This window comes from Primulina tabacum, chromosome 2, assembly GCF_025594145.1.
Source record: "Primulina tabacum isolate GXHZ01 chromosome 2, ASM2559414v2, whole genome shotgun sequence".
Lineage (NCBI taxonomy): Eukaryota > Viridiplantae > Streptophyta > Magnoliopsida > Lamiales > Gesneriaceae > Primulina > Primulina tabacum.
The window spans coordinates 2,377,649-2,398,307 of NC_134551.1; the positions used below are offsets into that span (position 1 = coordinate 2,377,649).

General features: G+C 34.5%; 2 protein-coding genes and 1 pseudogene across 3 annotated transcripts; 2 read left to right on the plus strand and 1 right to left on the minus strand.

The window, feature by feature from the left end:
* Positions 1 to 1,048: 1,048 nt before the first annotated feature.
* Positions 1,049 to 4,345, minus strand: LOC142524491 (uncharacterized; annotated as a pseudogene).
* Positions 4,346 to 9,860: 5,515 nt separating this feature from the next.
* On the plus strand, positions 9,861 to 13,437 carry LOC142524501 (uncharacterized). Of its 2 annotated transcripts, XM_075628523.1 has the most exons (10): positions 9,861 to 10,048; positions 10,152 to 10,312; positions 10,407 to 10,517; positions 10,595 to 10,692; positions 11,083 to 11,158; positions 11,963 to 12,043; positions 12,247 to 12,281; positions 12,554 to 12,643; positions 12,730 to 12,886; positions 12,958 to 13,437. In XM_075628523.1, the coding sequence occupies exons 1-10, from the start codon at positions 9,925 to 9,927 to the stop codon at positions 13,075 to 13,077; spliced, it is 1,053 nt and encodes a 350-aa protein (XP_075484638.1). In that variant the 5' UTR covers positions 9,861 to 9,924; the 3' UTR covers positions 13,078 to 13,437. The 2 variants fall into 2 exon arrangements, with proteins under 2 accessions (XP_075484638.1, XP_075484647.1); XM_075628532.1 differs by lacking the exon at positions 11,083 to 11,158 and having other exon boundaries at positions 9,863 to 10,048; positions 10,595 to 10,651.
* Positions 13,438 to 14,283: 846 nt separating this feature from the next.
* On the plus strand, positions 14,284 to 20,091 carry LOC142524515 (uncharacterized). The gene is made up of 14 exons (XM_075628542.1): positions 14,284 to 14,634; positions 14,932 to 15,098; positions 15,455 to 15,558; positions 16,521 to 16,587; positions 16,880 to 16,972; positions 17,079 to 17,243; positions 17,331 to 17,471; positions 17,570 to 17,647; positions 17,975 to 18,087; positions 18,192 to 18,252; positions 18,324 to 18,491; positions 18,852 to 18,953; positions 19,555 to 19,644; positions 19,825 to 20,091. Exons 1-14 carry the CDS (start codon positions 14,346 to 14,348, stop codon positions 19,885 to 19,887), a joined length of 1,701 nt encoding a protein of 566 aa, XP_075484657.1. The 5' UTR covers positions 14,284 to 14,345; the 3' UTR covers positions 19,888 to 20,091.
* The last annotated feature ends 568 nt before the right edge of the window (positions 20,092 to 20,659 follow it).

Here is a 20,659-nt window from a genome sequence, read left to right on the forward strand (position 1 = left end):
GCTTCGAATCAGGCCTAATACCACTCGTATTCTAAATTCGAGTTCTAGCTCAAATAATATTTAAAAAAGTTGAGTTTAATCTTGTAATTCGTTTAATGGTAATAGAGTAATTTGATATAAATAAAATAGTGTTAACCTAATGTATTTGTTTGACCATTAATGAAAGTAGACCAAAGCCATCACCTAATGCATGAATGAATTGATGTGTTTTGGACATCGGAATCTCATTACAAACAATATCTTCCAGCTGTGGTTGGTATTTAGTTTAATATAATCCAAAACAAGTTGTTGTATAAGTGCAAGGCCCTGCTTGGGACATGGCCCCTACAACATTTCTTTAGGTTTTTGTGAGGTCCGGGATCGAAGAGGGCGGGAGGTGATTGTCGATATCATGAGGTTTCACGGATAATGAGTGGCTCTTGGCAGGTTTCTAGACGAAAGAAACATGAATGAACTGATCTTAAATCGGAAGGAGAGAGATTCCAAAACTATTCAGGTATGAGACTGTGCATTTGGGGAGTGCTTAAACGATTTGACTAGGTAATACTCATATCAAGAAGATGCATCTTTTTTCGGTAGCTCATCACATAAGAACTCCAAGGTTAATTGTGCTTGACTTGGGGCAATTAAGAGATGAGTGACACACCGAGAAGTTTCCTAGTATACAAGTGAGTGAGAACATAAATACTCTGTAAAGACTCATATTGATATAATGAGGATAGTCGACAGTCAAATCCTCTCCTTGATTTTGTTAGTAAATAAACATTGACATAGTGATGAGGCGACAATTCTTTGGATAAGATTATAATAATTTTGTATTTTAGCGAATTTACTATGATAGAGTTCTTTGTATTTAAAACAACAGTCTTAAAAATTGCATAAGGTTTAAAAAGAACTGTCATATATACGTTCATGAGATTTTGCTAATTTATTTGTCAAATTCAGTATCAAGCAGGTTGGATTTCATTTATCTTATGTATTTCTTCATACCCATTTTACCGTCTTATGCTTGTATGGATAAATCGAAATATAGATTTACTCTGTCACTTCTAAGATGAACCACATTTAGTGTAACATATATTTGGCATAACTTAAAAAAGCAAATTTTATACAAATAATTTTATGCAAATGATATAAAATATTGAAAAGGAAAAGGAAAATACTCTTCTACAATCAGATTGCAGATAACTGTTGTCTCCAAAGCAAAATTTAGCAGCCACGGATAAAAATATCTCCTCGATGTAACGAAGACGGGCAAGACGTAGATTGCTAGATGGGATATGTGTTTCAGATTGGACCAGCAAATTCTTGAGATGAAACCATTCTTGTATCAGAAACAATGTTATCTCTCAGATCTTTGATCATGTTATATCTCTCGATTTCATCCTCAGCATCCCTTTTCCAAGATTTTGATGCAAAGTCAAACAATACATTCTCATCAAACACTTCGAAATTTCCTTGATTATTGGTAGTGAGTTCCCATTCTATGCCATCTGCAAATTTTGCTTGTGAAGAAATGGTTGATTTCTTTATATTCTCTGAGGTTGGCTTCGTCCCTTTACTTCGGTAGAAGGAATTTCTCTTCACCTCATTTTTTACGGTACTGTTCCAATGAATGGTCTTGTTGAGCTCATCTACGCTTAGTTCGATCGAGTGGAGGTCACTATCATCTGACTCATCTTCCTCCTCATTTTCCTCCACTTTGTCTACGGTTTCTGGATCCTGATCATTCTCGTGTTCCTGAAATTGATAAGAGCCTGGCAAAGTCTCCCTCAAATGTCTCTCAAGTGCCTTAATTTTTTCATATCTAGGAGAGCTACAATCTTCTTGATCTTCTCCGTTTTTCGATTTCAAAAACAACTCAAGCTCGTTTCTCAACTTGTCAACAGCTGCATTTTTCTCCTCAAATTGATACTTAGCTTCCAAAAGCTTCATCTGCACTCTTTCCTCGCGTAGCACATCAGCTAAATGAAGCATTTCCCTCTCTTTTTCCACCTCTTTCCTGAACTTTGGCTGATTCTCTTTCCAATTCTTCAACTTCCACCTTGTCTTCACCAATTCCTCGAGCCAACTCATCACACACTTGCTCCATGATCTCACGTGCTCGTCTCTCTCTTTCGAGATTTTTGGTTGCCCTTGACAAAGAGGCTTTTGTTTCGGCTAATTCTTTCCCGAGTTTTTTGTTCAGTTTCTCAGTTTGCTTCCTTAGCCTCTTCTCTATCTCGAGCTCGTCGGTTAAGGATGTAACTACACTTTGAATCCTGTCTTGTTCTTTAAGTTTCCAAACAACCTTCTCCTCTAAAAAGTGCCTCAACGTGTTATCGACATCACTCTGGTTTGTCCTTTTCTCTAGCATATATTGATTGAAGTGGGTACAAGTACGATCAAGCTCTAATTTCAGGGCGGATACAAGGGATAAGCTAGTCGAATTTTGCTGATCAAGAGGCCAAATGCGACTCAACAGTTTGAGCAGTTCTTTAGAAGTTGTAAGACCATTATATATATCTTTAAGATGAGTCTTTGATACAATTAGGTGTTTACATGGACTCTGGATGTGATTTTGTTTCGGATCAACCTGTTTGATGATAATGAGAAGAAAAGAGCTCGACCCTTAGTGTTAAATCTCGTCGAGGATTTTCACATAGAACACATTCACAATCAGACAGATAATGAAAAATATGAAGCATGTGCTGATATATGCTAGGAGACAATCGTGTGTGACACAAGATGGACTCGATGGGACGAAAAAAAGAAAATAACAGGAGGTTTGCGATTGATTTTCCCCTAAAATTTTTATTTTACTAACACCCCAAACCTAAAAAATAAATCATGGTTCCACACCATTTATGACATGTTAGTTTTGAGGAACCATAAGAAGCACAAACCATGTTCTCTGTTCATCCTACTAACGAACTATTTTGTCCATTTCTTAATGGTAGCTGCTCCAAAAGCCAGAATGCAATAAGATCACTAAAATTATTAAGAAAAGTTATGGAATCAACCAACAGAAATTAACACAAAAGATAGTTAAAATACAATAAAAATTAACTTGCACTTCACAAAAAAAGTTAAAGCATCAAAATACCTCCACCAAGCAATCACTGAAAGAATTCGCACGTCCCAAAGTATTATTGGGCAGCAGAAGCTTTTGAGAACCGGATGACGCCCGGTTTCGATGCTGGCCAGCTTTCGAGGGATCCATCCTCTGTAAATTTTCAAGAGCAAAAAACTTCAATATGACTGATAAAATTCGATTCTATTACCTCGTATATCTCATTCTAATGACTCAACAAGCCAGTTCTAGACAGTCCCACCTCAGAAACAGCACATTGAAATTTATCAGACAAAGCAAGTGCCATCGAGTCCATGTTCGGCTCGAAGATCCTTTCTTTTCTGACAATTCCCATTTCACATATCTTGTCCTCCATATTTTCCCTTTTAGTTCTAGGTGGAAGCAAGCCATTAATCTCCCACGAAGTCGCAGCCAATTTTCTAGCCGACACCGATAAATCTTTAGCATTTTCGCCGCCCTTTGCTGCCATATACTTGAATCCATGATCAAATTCCAAACATGGTGATTTTGAACCATTCATTTTCCACAAGGGGACTGGGGTGCTTGATCCCACTCTTTTCCTGACCACAAATGCGCGCTTTAACTTGTAATTCTGCACCAATGACGATGAAGAAGATGATGAACACCGCCTCTTTCTCACCTTGCATTTCCTCCCACCGATTCTCATTTCCACATTCAAGTTTTTCCCCAACATTATCCGCCACTCAATATGTACTAAAATTATAAATTCTATATATGGTACTCGCACAATGTTTCAAGGCTCACTTTCAACAATCAAAACCCACAAATCAGCGCGATAACACAGCTTAGATTTTGGGATTTTGTGCACTCTTGAAACTGATTCTTCGGTTATGGAAAAAGTAACTATCACTCAAAGATTGTTATAAAATGCTTTAAAAACCAGTCAAAAAAGAAGAGGCAATCTTTGAGACTTAGAGGCTCAGAAACGTAGTTTCTTTTTGGATTTGGAAATGATGGTATGAGAATTCGAGTCCCTGTAAAGTCGGGCCGGGATCCAAACTTGCAGAGGGGGGAAAGAAAAGGAAATAATGTTAAAACTTTTTCTGGCAAATGAGGCAACAAGATCTTCGAGTTTAGTTAGAAAAAGTGATGTAAATGGGCTGTTGAAGAATCAAGAAAGAGGTGAATCTGCGACCCTTTTCATGGAAAAGGAAATGGCTTGAGAGTGAGGGAAATAAAAAGGAGAAGAGAGGACATGACACAAGCTTAAGCACCTTGAAAATGGAAAATGTAAATTTTCGATTAGCATCTGATTTTTAAAAAACAATTTAGACAGATTCAGTATTTTTTGTAACTCAAAATTTGAATTTTTATGTTTCAATTGAAAACTAAAAGTCCATTCTACCATAAATAAATCAAAAAACGCATGAGAAGTACAAAATTTGAATTTGTTGAAATACTTATATCTTTATAAAAAATTATATATCACAACAATAATATAATTCATACCTTTTAATTTGTACAACAACACAAATATATTTCGTTCATTCTCTCATAATTATTTCGCACCTAATACATGTATTATCAGGTATAGATAAATTTTATCAAGTATACAAAATAATTTTTTAAAACAATTCAAATATTTTAAATTAAAAGATGATACATCATCCCAATATCAGCTATGATTACTTTTCATCGTAACATATAAAGACTAGAGTGTTTGCATAACATCGATGTCATATATACAATATCGAGTAGGTATTTTGTAAGACGGTTTCACGAATTTTTATCTGCGAGAAGAGTAAACCATACTGATATTCACAATAAAAATTAATACTCTTAGCATAAAAAGTAATATTTTTTCATGAATGATCCAAATATGAGATCCGTCTCATAAAATACGACACATGAGATCGTCTCACACAAGTTTTTGCCTACAGTATCTCTGGCTTGACATTGTCCAAAGCCAACACATTGGTAACTTGGTAATCCATATATTACAGAAATAATACGCGTTTGACGTAATACAATTTATTAAATCACTTAATATTTCTGGAATTTATCATATTTTATATGAAAACCCAAAATATATTATGTATTTATATTTTATAATACTCCATACTTTTGACCTTATTCGTTTGTATATATGTTCCTGCATTCAATGCTATGTACGTATAATGTATGTACGTAACTGACGTAGTTAAAGTAATGACCAGATTCTATGCATTTGCATTTTCGATTTTACAAAACTGCCCCTGAGCTTTATTGTTTTTATTTATTGAAATTTATTCATAGAAATTTGTCTAGACACAGTTTGTCTTATACGGAAATCAGAAAAAAATTTAGCCAATATCGTTCTACGCTGGTGTATTTTGAATTTTAATTAATCCTACTAGTTAAATTTTGATTTAAATACAATAAATTAATTTTTATACATATTTAATTACATCAACAAATTCGCTCATGATCAAGTTACAACCTAAGATCTATGACTATATTATGTTAACTGTTCGTATTTCGTTCATTCCATCGGTGTGCTCCCAGGTACATGTAATTGTGATCCGTTTGCTAGAACCAAGGGGTCTTTATGTAGAAACTTCCACGAACAATCGTCGTTTTTTGATGGTTTTTTCGCTTCTCACAGCTGCTCTTTCCACACCTCCGGATATATGGTGCCAAATTGTCGTCCATTTCCTTATTTCTTTGATAATAGAGTTGGCTATCTTTGTAGCATCGATTGTACAAGTTCGTGAAGAGGGCTGGACGAGTGGAATGAGGGAGAGTGGCTCGATCAACAAAAAAAGAAGAGTAGCCCTCTAGAACCTGGCAAAATAATTATCAATGAATTCCAGAGCAATTCTCAACCAACATATATGATTCATTCACGTAAAGATTATAACACACAGAAGACTCCTTACCTTAGGAGCGGGGTGAGTGATACATCCGGCGCTATTCATACCGCATTCGTATATTAGATGTCGTCTTTGTCGTGTAGTTATAAACTCCGATACTGTATTCCCGGATTGATCGCCTCTCAAACAGCTGGTTCATGCTCTCCGTGCTTTATCTTTTGCTTCTCATTCGCAGTATTATTTTTTTTGTTAGGCACTCATTGCTGATATGCTACCTAATATTGTTAATATCAGCATTTTGCCATAAAAAGGATTAAAAGTGTTTTTAAAAAATCTTATTACATTAAGCCATAATTTGACTATGTGAAGGATGAAATTAAAAATAGACAACTTTATGTAATAAAAATAATATTGTGACAATGTATTTATAAATTTAAGTATGTAAACCGAATTTTGTATGATGTTTTAGGGACACAAGATCATGTGCGTATAATTACTAGATTCATACATGTGATCTTGTTTATTTCTTTTAATGCTTGATTTTCTTGTTTTGACTTTTAAAGAACTTCGACCACAAAAGATCGATGGCGGCTTTTGATGAAGGGGCCTTCAAGGTTTGGGACCTTCTCCATTAAATATGATAATTTTGTGGGATGATTTGAGCATATAGACACGTACAATTTTTTTTTTAAAAAAAATAAACAGGGCTCTCTCCGTCTAAAACACATCATATTATATTTTAGGATCATGTGGTATGAGATCTTTTGGTTAAAGATCAAAATAAATCAATGAGAACTTAGACCTAAAATGAACAATATCATATCATTGTGGACATATTTGACTTTCAATGTTCAACAAGTGGTATTAGAGTTATGGCCAAGATCGGACCATGTGGATGAAATCCTCAGATATTTAAACGAATGAAGTGATAGCTCCTAGTAAATATGTGATGAGATCGAGGTAGACAGTGCTCTATGTATTTTACTTAAGACGTGAGCTTCCAACGCAGAAGATAGAGGTGGCCTCGAGGATAGATGGATGGGAATGAGGGGATGCTTAGACTATGAGAAGAATTATAATTCGTCATTTGATGAGAAGATTGTTAGGAATTTCGACTAAAATCTCACATTGAAAACTTACAAAGAAGAGATGAAATGATATCTTCATTGACATGAGATGTTTTTGTTAAAGTCCAAAAACAAATATGAGGATTTGGACCCTAAGTAGATAGTATCATACTATTATGGTGATACATGACTTCTATTATTAAACATGTGTGTATGAAAAATTTGTTTTTGAGATATTTAAAAGTGTCCAACTAATTTAGATTTCAAGAGTACATGCATATTTTGTATGTTACATGTATAGACGCATATATATATACAATGGCCACTCTGATACCATCACAACAAAAAAGGTTTGAGTTTCTCACATTACACAATGCCCATCAATCAAAGAGAGGAGATTGGGCCCCTGCACTTAGTTAGGAATGTAAACGGATCAAATCGTTTGTGAGCTATTTGATGTTCGTCTCGATAAAAAACTTGTTTGATATCGTTCATTAAACTTATCGAATCGAGCTTAAGGATATTCGTTTACGAGCCTGTTTGCGAGCTGGAGCTCGAATCTTTTATAAGACTGGAGCTCAATTAGTTTGTCGAGTCTTGAGTGTACAATAATAACTTGCACTGTCTCACACCAAATATTGAGTGTAAGGATGAGAAGTCTACCATTTTAAATTCTCTTATCTTAATCGGTCTTTTGGCTAAAAATTGTCGACGAGCTCGTAAACGAGCTTGTTTATTGAGCTAAAAAAAAGAGTCTCCTTAACGAGACGAGCTTTTCGAGCTCGAACTATTCGCGAGCTTAATAATTTTAAGAAATTCGAATCGAGCTCGAGTCTATATATATTTTAATCGAACCAAACTCAAACCTAATACTCTCGATTCAGCACGACTCGTTTAATCGATACAAAACAAGAATACCAAAAAGAAATGCTACGTTTTGTAGGGATTTTATTTTCTTGATTTGGGAATATTTAAAAACTATAAAACACCCACATACCGATAATGTAATCGGGTCCCATCCACATGATCAGCTACCCAAATTCCATTCATACACGTATTTTGTCGCATCTCTGAATTAATAGACGATATTTAAATATTTTTATTCATAAATATATACGTACGTGGTAGATTTCTCATACGAACGCGACATGCAATTGGGTTCAAATATTATTTATAATTTTTATATCGTGAGTCAGATTAGAAGTTTACGATATAAACTTGATGTTAGAACGATCGAAATGCGATACAAGTGTTGTTATATAGTGAATTTGAATTATTATATTATTGTCAACTATAATTTTTATTGAAATGACAAAAATTCATGATTTTTACTACAACGACAAATTTTTTCATCGTTAAGATCATATTATTTTGTAGGGTAATATTATGAATCTTGAAATTTGGGGTGATCAATTGATTAATTGTAAAGATGCATGGTTGGAATAATTGTACGTATGATCCCAAAGAATTGCTTATGGTATGAAAAACAGGGAAAAAAAATAAGTTTCCTCTAAGTTTTTTTAAATTTGTGTAAGTAAATGGATTGATGAAAGTATATATTTGTATTATGATATGCTTGAATAAAAAATAAAGTTTCCATTGAGAGTAGATTTGGAAAATGGTGCTCGTCCACCCTATGGAAATAAAGTTAAAATTTGTACTAATCAACAATACGTAGAATGGACTAGTCGATTAGTTGATCTAATCAACTGATCATAAGTTTCTTGAACTCGTAAAGCTATCCAATAATTTACCACCGAACATCTTTATTTGGAGTTTCAGCGAACTTCCGATGAGATCTGGTGACTCTTTGGCTGAGTATCGAGATTCCCATTTTAACAGTATTTAATATTTTAATCAAAGATCATACAATGATCGATCATGTGAACTTGATGTTAGATGCATATATCATATTATTTTTATTATTATATCTTCCAATAAAGATCGTTACTATATTTCATTCAAACATGCACTAGTCTATACCAGTATAATTTGGGCTTGTAATAATAGGCCCATAAAGTTGATTTCTATTTATTTATGCCCGCCGATTTCTCTGTGAAACATCACGAGGGACACTGACAAATAACCGGGCCCACCAAAAAAATAAACGGCCATTCAGTCCCAGCCATCGATTTTTTTTGTGTTCAGTCCCTGGGTATTTTTTTAGTACAACATTTCCACATGAAGTGTACCACATTTTGTATGACATAGTACCACAATTTTGTGGATAGAGAGTGAATCCAAAGAAATGTTTTGATTGAGAATTTTTCACCAACTTTCCCAAAAATAAATAATGTGAATTGAGAACACATCCATGCATGGACTGAAACAAGGTCGATTATCCTTCAAAATGTAGTATAAATTACACTCTTTTATTTATACTATTTATATTATATTATTAAATTTAAGATACTTGAGGTAACTAATTTTAATATCATGATTTGTTTTAATATATATATATATATTAATAAAGTTTAATATTTTGATATTAATTAGTGTAGTTCAGTGGATACATTATTTCTTTTCTAAATAATAAACTATGAGTTGCAGTTTCTATTCTTAAATAGATTTTCTTTTTCTTTTTTTTTCTATTTATATTTTTAATTTATATATCAAAATGACATTGTAGTCTCTCATTATTTTTTACAATTACAATTCGATTTTTATTTAAATATAAATCAAATGAATTATGTAAAAAATTGTACAAGTCATCATCCATAAAAAAATATTATTTTTTATGCTAAGAGTATTACTTTTTATTGTGAATATCGGTAAAGTTGACCCGTCTCATAGATAAAGATTAGGATCGTCTCACAAGCGACCTAAATATATATATATATAGACACACACATTTTGAATATCCGTAGATTCCTAATATTTAATGGAAAAGTAAAAGAAATTTTCGTTCAAATTAAAATATTCTTGAAAATACCGTTACAGCGTGGCACACGAAATCCTCGAGTTGCAGATAATGAACTCTCTCACAGCAGCTGCATACTCACCAAAATATCCGGTGACCCACTGCGGCAAATCACGTCGTGTTAGTTCCGGTGCACCACCTGTAATCTCCGCTCTCAAAAAATCCCCGTCCCCTCGTAAGTACTCATTTCCGAATTTATGTTTGTTTGGATCTGGCACCGGTTGTCAGCTGACGTTTATTTCTTACTTTTCTGTTTTGGTGTTGAATGAAAATGAAAGAATTTTCTGGAGATGATGTTTTGCGATCTTTTTTGCGAGAAAGGGAGGTAAGTGGAGATTTTATTGCAAAACTCTCCGATGAAATCTGGCTGAAGAAGGGTTTGACTGTAAATTCGGATAATGTTTTAGAGCCTGGGGGAATTGATGATGTCATGGAGGAGGTACAGCCGTAAAGACAGCATCTTTTCGTTTAATAGTTATTTATTATAGTGAATTTTTTGGTTTTTAAATTGGTTTTTCAAAGTATTTGCGTAGCCTCGTGGAGAAGAAAATGAAAATGGCGGGTTCTTGAAATTGAAACAAAATAGTGAATGGCTTCTTGGTGACAGCAACTCTGTACCACTGAACAAGAAGATGGCCTACAAGGTTGTAAATGGTGCATCTTTTTATTAGGAGAAGATGGTGTTGTGAACTTATTGATTTTAATGTGATTATGATGATAGGAAGTTCTTGACGACGGTGAGAGACGGAAGAGACTGAATTTCCTGAGATATGAAGCTGTATGCTGTCTAAAACTCAAGTTATCTTTATTGTCTATTGGGTTTGTCCTCTGAATGATTCTTAATCGTTTAGCTTTAGCTTCTCGTGTTGGTACACGTTACTCAATTGTGCTGCATAGTATCAGCTTGTTTCTGATTTAAGGAGTTTAACATCATGTCTTCATTGTGGGCAATGAAATCCATAGTTACTGGGTAGGGATGCATACTAGTCGTAGAACGTGGGTGCTAGGCACACTTTTATACACCAAGAGATAATATACTAGAGTTTAAGCATCTCGAGACAATTTCATCACCTATCTTCCGATATATACTTTACCACTTCTGAGCGACATATAAGCCAAAATAAATGACCACTACAACACATTTCATTTCTGATTTATCATCACCATATTTAAGGTAAACTTAAAGGTTACCTTGAGACTTTAAAACAGGCTAAAGCTCGAGCATCATAGCCAAGGCATGCACTTTACTGACTGCAGACCCTTCTCATGTTTATATCCTCAAGGGGTGAGTGAGCCTTGTTTCCCCTCGAGTGTAGGATGAGTTGATGGCTTTTCTTTACTATGGAAGAATTGTTACCATTTCTAGGTGCTATATAAATTTTCCTGTGTAGTTGCACATAAAGTGTGCTACAAAGTTTCCATAGAATTTGGATTGAATACACAACAGATACTTAAAATTTTATGATCTATGAATTCCAAGAAAAATCGATTGCCTTAAATTCATAAAAAAATTCATATATTGAATATAAATGCATGATAAAAGACTGTCACACGACCTTAGTCGTGGATGGATGCATCTTGTCAAACTTTAACGTCAATAGTAAACTTTGCTGCAATTTACGATCTGCCTAATCGAGTTACTGATTTAACGAATTTGCCACAAAACAATGTCGATTATTTTTTGGTAGATCTAATCAGTTAGGGGACCTAAATACGCTGATGGTACGGATGCAGACAATTGGGGTCAGACTTGAACAAGACCAATATATTCATGCACGACTAAGATCACGAGGTGATATCTTTTTGTACATATTATATTTAATGTATTTATTTTTTTGTAAATCAAAGATAATTGTTCCTGGAATTTATAGATCTGAATATTTTAAATTTAGGTTGGGTATAAGATCTGGGTTCTTGGGAAACCCAACAAGGTTGTAACTTAAAGCAAGAAACTAACGTCCATTGATCAATAAGAAAGACTAGATTTAAATAGAATGTTTGTCGCTAGTTATTTGTTTGGCCCACGAGAAGCAACTTTGTGTTTTTTTGATCTAGTAATATGTGTAGATGTTTTCATTTCTGAATGCAGCTAAAGAGTGAACTGCTGCTTTTGACAGTTGGTGTTGGAACTGCATGTACTGGATACTGTCTCGTAGCTTTGTCATTTCAGGTAGCTATCCATAGAATCTCTAGATATGTTTTCAGGGATTGAAGGTAAAATAATCATTTGCCCTGGCTTTTAACTCCATTTTAGATATATGTTTATGATGGATTTCTAGTTTATTTTCTCCCATTTATTTGTGTTGCATAAACCTTTTTTTTAATATGAAAGGATATGATAACCTTATATATGCTATAATCTGTATTCGTCAGGCTGCTGCAAGCTATGCTGTCGGAGTTGTTTTCAGGTATGATTTTAGTTTTTACCCCTTTCTTTTCTTCACGAGTAAATCTGAAGGAGCCTTGTCATTTAATATTGTCTTGTCGATGATGACATTCGTTCAAGATCTTCACTCTCTGTCTTTTTCCATATATTTGGTCTGGCGAATCATGAAGTGGATAATCTAGTTTAGTCAGCGTATTCTCCTTGTAAATCAAATAGCATTTTGAAGTGGACTTGTGACTCTTTATCCCCATCATATATATTTGACGTATGCATGTGGTTATTTTATTCGTGCAGTTGCTTGTATTTCCAGCTACTATGCAAACACGCGGACAACATATCGAGTGACGTTGTTCCACAGATTTTCACTAAAAAGAGAGCAAAAAGGTACCAGCACTTATGTCTGCCATTTTTTTTTTTGGCTTTCAAGAATTTATTTTCTTGCTTTGCGAGCTCACATTTTGTCCTGTCAGAATCGGAATAAGTAGCGAGGATTTGCAGGAGGCATTCGAAAAATCAGTGAAAGGTGCAAGCATCGCACTTTCATCACCAAGGCTCGGTGTTCCTGCAGCTATTTATGGTTTGTGGGAATTCTCCCAACATTTTTCCCACAATGTATTTGATTTTCAGGTATTCAAAGGAGTAGCTACCGAATCTTTGCTTCTGATGTTCACTCTGAGTTATGAATACTTGTTTCACAGCTAGTGCCGGCTATGGTTGGGCTATTTGCATACAAGGCTGCTGCACTGGTGCAAGTATATAGAGATAATGAAGACCTTCAATTTATCTTTCCCGATAAAGCCAAAGATCCGACTGACTGAATGATGGATTCTTTGTAAGAAACAGCTTATGATGACAGAGAGGTCTACCTACGAACATGAACATTCAGGTCAAGAAGTGAAATGCTCCATTCTTATTCTTGCAGTTTCACTCAAATTCTTGACTTCGCAAACCCCTTGTTCGACATTTATTTCCCTTGAAGTTCATGTACAGAACCTCAAATGGCCGAATAACTGTAGGTACGCGTCTCTTTCTATATGGAATATTCATGGAGTTTGGAGGACCACAGGACCCTATCAAGGAATATGTCAAACAAGCACTCGAATGTACAGTAGTTTACAAAATTTCTTATTCGCCTATCGAGACTGCTTTACTTATTTTTTCTCACTTTTTTCGCGTCATATTACAAATCGTGGAGTCCTATCTGCCCCTTGAACTTCTTGAATTATCCGCTTGTCTGATTCGTCGTCAATATTCGAGTTTAACTGTTTAAGGGAAGAGTTTATAAGATTTATGACGACCACGAAATATTCAATTCATCTATTTTTTTTAAAAGAAATCTATAATAAATTATATCATACATTTTAAATGATAAAAATAATATATTGATGATTTTTTAATTAAAAATAAGTTAATCAAATATTTTGTCCGTATTTATTATATTTTCTTCATGTAGGATACTTAGTGTATTTATATTTTAATAATTTTTGTAAATGTAGTTTCTCTGCATAAAATATAGAACAGTTTATAACACCAAACGTAATTATGATTTAATTCCCTTCTTAATGGCTTTAAAATATAATATTTATTATATGTAAAAGAGTTAAAATATGAAATATTTTAAAACTAATTTATATTATGCTCATAAAAAAGTATATTAATTTTTAAAATATAAATATTTTTATGAGACGGTTTAATATGTTAACTTTGTAAGATGGATTTTACTCGATCTAACTCAGTAAAAAATTATATAATTTTTTAAATAATTTTTTTTTTATGATAATTATGATATTGATAAACCTTAGGATTACAAGAGCTATTTTTTTTAAAAAATCCAAATCAAATCAAATTAAAATAAAAATTTAATTCAAAATCAACCTAAATAAAATATCAATTAAAATCCATTTACTTGAAATTTTGCTAGTTCTAAGAAAACCCTTTTTGTATATATATTTTTTGAAACATGTATAATATTTTTCTTAAATATTGATTAAATATAAATCATAATTTATATATTAAAAATAAAAATTGTGGCAGATTAGATTGCCATATCATTCTTCCTCTGAATCAAAGCTCTTAGCTACTTCCAATGGCGAAACAGCAGAAATCTCAGCCGCCGGCGTTGGTGGACCCGGTGTGCTCCTCGGTGATCACGTTGCTCATCATAGTCCTGGCGTGTGTGGAGCTATGCGATGCCGCAACGGTTGTCGACGTCTACCGCCTCGTGCAGTACGATCTCGGGGGAGTGCCGTTTGGATCCCGCCTAGCCGCTGTCAACCACCACGCCGGATCCTCCCTCTCCTTCTCTGAAGTGGCCGATCTCTCCCGCACGATCCTCATTCTTCCCGTCCGTGAATTGAATCTCACTCTCATTAGAGGTCTTTTGATTTACTTCTTTTAGTTGATTTCTCAGGAGTTTAGTGCTTGCAGAATTAGTAGTAGTTCGTTTAAGATTGCTTGAGCTCAATTGATTTATTTAGTAATTTATCAGAAAGAGCTGTTAAGACTGCTATGTTAATCTGGGTTGCAAATGTGTTTACTCCATATTTGCAGCGGTCCGGAAGGATGTGAGTATCTGTTGGCAGGATGGCTTAATCGTATAATTTGGATATATTTCAGTGGTTTCCTCGTTATCATAAAACAGGGCTGATAATTCATTGGAAATCTTGTGGCAGAATATATTGAACAAAGGAAACCATTGGGTGGTCTATTGCTTTTACTTCCACCAGTTTTTAGTCCTCAAAACTCAGGCAGTGAGGGTCATGCTGGTCATGATTCTGAAAAAGGCATGAAGGAAGTTCTTACTGAGCTAGAACTTGTGCTCGTACACACTAACATCCCTGTGAGTAAAAAAGAACTCTCTTTTGTTCTTAAGGATTTCGTCTTTTCTTTCATTTCTTTTCTTTCTAAAAAATAAAATTAGGGTGGCTACTTTTACTTCTTTGGTATTGTTTGATCAAAAATCAAAATTCTTTTATCTGCTTGCTATATTTCCTTTGGAGAAAGCAGATAAACAAAGTTATGTTCTTGGACTCAAATTTTTTATTCTGAGATTATAGGTACCAGTTTCCTACTTACCTGTATTCAAAATGAAACCAGTAAATTTACACATATCTAATCATTTACCTTGAACTTCTCGATGCTGGATGGCAGTTGTACATCTTCTTTTCTGTCTGACGGTATTATCATATGTTTCAGTATCCAGTATATTTTGGTTTTGAGGATGAGTATGTTAACGCTGTGCTAGCTGATGTGAAGAAGAATGATGCCACTGGTCAACTGGCAACTGCTACAACAGGAGGGTTAGTTAAAAAACTCAATGCATTATTTTGAGAAATTATCTAACATAAAATCACTTTAGCCATGTGTGCCTGCAAAAGTTGTGGGTGTTGGGGAGGTAGAGTAGTATACTTCTTTTACTTCAGAGTATTTTCTATGGATAACGCTCAGGTTTAATACCCTTCCTTGATTTTGTTATATTCTGAGTTTTTATCTTGTAGATGTCTTATATATCCTAATGGACTCCTTGTTTAAATCAATCATAATGATCCAAAATAGTTTTTAATGATCTGCAATTCGAAGTTAAAGAGTTGCCTGACCTTTCCATGAGTTTTTAGATGTCATACAATATCTACTAAATATAAATATATGTAAAGGGCTGGACGACTGCACTATAGTTTTCTATCCTTAGTTTTCGTACAACTTTTTCAGCTGTAGTGAAAGCATTCCTTTATAAATGTTATGCATCAACACTAGAATTTCCAAGTTCCAAACAGCAATCTTCAAACTGGTACTTCTCCAGTTGCGCTTTGTGGCCTCAGGGTTCCATGATGCAGCGATAGTAACCACAATCGCAGTTTCTGCCTTCTGTATAAATTTTTGTAAAGCTACGAGGACTTCTAATTCAATTCCAGGATATTGATAGCTACCATGCTCTGCCATCTCCTTATTAATTGGTAACAAAATTTTGAGACTCTGCCGCTACTATTGTAGCTGTTTGTTTCATAATATTGGTTTTTCCCTTTGCTTTCTATTTGTATCAAAATTATTTGTTTTTTACATTTTGTTATTTTGATGGCTATCACATCCTTTTTCATACTTTTTGGTGGCTTCATATGTTGGCATCACATTAAGATAGTGATACTCCTGATCATGTCGAAGTTTTTTGATAATACTTGTGAGTTGTGTCTTTCTAAAGTAATATGGGTTTTCGAAGTCTAATGAAATAACCTTTTCATAATGGAAATTTGATTTAAAATGTCAGGTACAAACTTCTTGTTGCTGCAGCAGAACCCAAGAAAGTTACCTCTCCCACAATCACAAACATTCAGGTCTAGCTGTAGGCCTTTACCTTTTTTGTATATCTAGTGATCCGATGTGATTAAATTTGCTGTATGCTGAATTCTGTTGTTTTAAGTCCTCAATGTGGTCTCAATGGCCTATTGATTGACTTGGCACCACAACTCCAAAAAGGGAGGGGTCACGGATTTGAGCCCTAAATCCTCCTACTCCCATGTCAAAAGAAGTCTTAATGTGGTCGATCATCTCAGCAGTCAGCACTAGTTCCATTGATATTTAAGCTGTGTAAATTATTTCAATCTTTTGAATTTTGTGGTATGTCAGGGGTGGCTTCCAGGCTTGAGAGCTGATGGCGATTCCAATCAACTTCCGACTATTGCTGTAGTGGCATCATATGACACATTTGGAGCTGCTCCAGTTAATTATTTCTCACTGAAGATTTACGTTTCTTTTCTTTTTGTTTTTCTTTATTATTTTTTATTTTTTGATAGTCTATGGCCTTGTGCCATCTCAATGCTTACAGGCATTATCCGTTGGAAGTGATAGCAATGGAAGTGGCATTGTGGCGCTTCTAGAGATAGCTAGGTTGTTTTCAGCTTTGTATTTAAATCCTATGACAAGAGGAAGGTATAATTTACTCTTTGCACTGACATCTGGAGGACCTTATAACTACAATGGAACTCAAAAGGTGCCTTTTTTCTCAAAAGACTTACTACCTTTCACTCTTGTATGCTGGGTGCTGTGTCAGATTTTAATTTGATACCTACTTTTATAGTGGCTACGGAGTTTGGATCAAAGGTTGCGTGAAACTATTGACTATGCTATTTGCTTGAACAGCCTTGGTTCATCTAGCAATGAGTTATGGATTCATGTCTCCAAGCCTCCCGAAAATGCATATATAAAACAAATTTTTGAGGTAATCCTTAGCAATTTTTGTGATGTAGAAACATGGTGATTTGCAGGCAGCTATCTATGTGCAACAGTGCTTCCGTCTTATTTATTGGACTTTTACAGGGTTTCTCCAGTGTGTCGGGAGAATTGGGGCTTAAAGTTGGTCTGAAGCACAAGAAGATTAACATATCTAATCCTCGAGTAAGTATCTTCTCAGTTTTTGTGTAGCTGGGATACAATGGCAATATCTGGACTAAGTATACTTTTGAAAACAAATTTTAGCTGTCGTGAAAATTGTGTACAAGTAAAATTAATGGTGGTTTTTTCAGAAATAGGATACGTGTCTGTAGTGGGTTCTTGGTAATTTGATGGGTATTTGTTGAGTGCCAGAAGTAGTGTAGTGTCTGAAACTCGTCTTATTCTTAAAAACATTGTCTTGTGTGTTTACTTTTATTAATCTACATTTCTCACCTTTTCTGTCAACTACCATATTTTTATTCCTTAAGCCTAAGCTGTGAAATATTCCAGGTTGCATGGGAGCATGAGCAATTTTCAAGATTGAGAGTCACGGCAGCAACAGTATCTGCTCTTGCTGTGGCACCTGATTTTCTGGAAAGTTCTGGAGGTTTGTCAGACAACAGGTTGTAATTGTCGGAGGTTTTTCTTGTTCTTCACATTCCTTTCTTTTTTCTCCATGTTTTTTTTCCACGAGTTATCCTTTCCTTCATTCTGATCTCCCCTGCAGACATTTTGTTGATGAAGCTTCAATAAGCCGAAGTGTCAAATTAGTTGCTGAAAGTCTTGCTGTAAGTCTATCTTTTCCAGTTGATTAGAAATGAGTTGCAATTTCCTAATAGTGGTTCTTTCTTGTAAGCAGAGGCATATTTATGGCCAGGATGGGAAAAACACAGATATATTTGCGGATGACAGCAGTTTATCTGTTAACCCCTATTATATCCGTTCTTGGTTAGAATTTTTGTCAACAACACCTCGAGTGGCCCCATTTCTTGCAAAGAGCGATCCTATCATCATGGCTCTGAAAAAGGTTGTTTTAGCTAAACTTATGTGTTGGTATTTATCCTTGGGATAGTATATTTAATTAGATCTTGTTTGAATATTTTTTCGCAGTTTTTGATATGGTTGACACAATTTTTAAATTTACAATTAGAAAATCCAAATCAAATCTGAATGAACAGGGATAATATTCTTTGCAACACAAATGGCATATCAGGATTCATGTTTTATTGTGTATGGTGAACAGTGGGAAGTTTAAATCTCTATTGTGGTTGGATCCTTTTTAGTTGAATTTTGTTGCTATTTTCATCCTTCATGGATATGTAGAAATCAATTTCCAATAGATTGCACTTATTCTCATGCTGACTGGTGCAACTCTTGCTATTGGTAGGAATTAGAAGACCACACAGTTGAAGTGAATATACAACAGGAAGTACTTGATGGGATGCTCACCTTTTATGATTCAACATCTGGGAGGTTACACATCTATCAGGTAGTAATTAAACTCGATCTCTTTTGTCTACTCTCGCCAACCAGGAAAATGCATACAAATGGCATACATAACAACCATGACAAGTTGACGAGCACAATTGCAACTTCTACATTATGGCTTAGTTTGGAAGTGGGAAGAGAAAAAAAAAAGAATAGGAGAAAAGAAATTAGTACTTTTCCTTCCATTTTTGGAAGGAAAATTTTACACTCTACAACACATTTTCCTTTCTTCCCTTTCCATTAAAATCTCCCAAACAAGTCAACCTTTCGAAATTCCTTTCTTTTCCTTTCTCTTCTTTCCAAATTCGATGTTTTTTCTTTCCTTCACTTACTATGTACGCTTTTGAAGATCCATTCTACCTAATTTGATCATGTAATGGAGAATTAGTTGAAGCTTCTTATACTTTTAAGACATCTTGGGACTAACTAGTCTTGCACCAATGCCACAAACTTGCCGTTACATGGTTATTGTTGGCGAGCATCTCTCCGAATGGAATACCTAGGTAAAGCAAAGACAGCACAATTTTTCCGAAGTAGCAGTTTTAGAATATACATGGATTGTCTCCATTGAATGAACCCACAATTATTGTTTCTTATTGCAGGTTGCAAGTGTTACATTCGACTTGCTTTTGCTACTGGTTCTTGGATCATATTTGATTACACTTTTCAGTTTTCTGGTCATCACAACTAGGGTATGAGTTCTTAAACAAATCCTTCTTTCTCCGTTCCTGTAATTTTTCATATTACTGTAAAAACGACAGACGTCCCTGTAATTTTGGAAAATGAAAATAAGTTTGCCTTTCTGCAGATAGACTTGTAGCACAAAACCATTAACATATATTCAATCTCTCTGGTTTCATCTTTTTTAACAGGGTCTCGATGATCTTATCAGTCTGTTTCGTCGTCCCACTTCCCGTAAAGTGAAAACTGCTTAATTAAGCGGTGGCCACGTTCCTTTTTCATCACATTTCAGTTAAGTCTCTGTGAACTGCTTTTTGTAGCATAAATTAACCTAGATTACGGCTAAGATTTGCCTACGCTCATTTTTTCACTGAGGCACATGGTTGCCCTCTTTTGTTCTCTGGTTCTCTCAGTTGTATGTTTCATAGGTGTTATAAAAAAGTTTTGTTTTGACTTAATTTTCGTCAGATGTTATTGCCTAGAAAACTCAGTTTTTCTTCATGAAAACAAATTGTAACGTGATAGTGATAGATGCTACAGCCTACAGTAGGGATTTATCGAGTTGACATATATTAAACTTAATATTTTACTTCTTGAAAGAATGAATTGATTCCAGATTGTTTTTGTCAAGTTTAACTTGTTTCATCTGATATTTTACCTATGGCATAGGATTTTCTACTCAATTGTTTTATCCGACAACAAAATAATATTTTGTTGCATTATTCATTACGACACGGTTTGAGTCGTGGATGAGATGATAAATGATATATAAAGTATGTATGAAATAATAATTTATAATTTTGATATTCTGTGTAATTTGAGTCAAGTATTTTGTTGCATTATTCGTTACGACACAGTGGTTTGGGTAGTAGGATGAGATGATAAATGATTTATAATATATTTGTGAAATAATAATTTATAATTTTGATATTTTATTTAATTTGAGTCTAACAATATATAAACATTAGATGAATATCATCTTTCACACCGTGGTATCAATACGAATTATGAAACGGCGTACTAAGC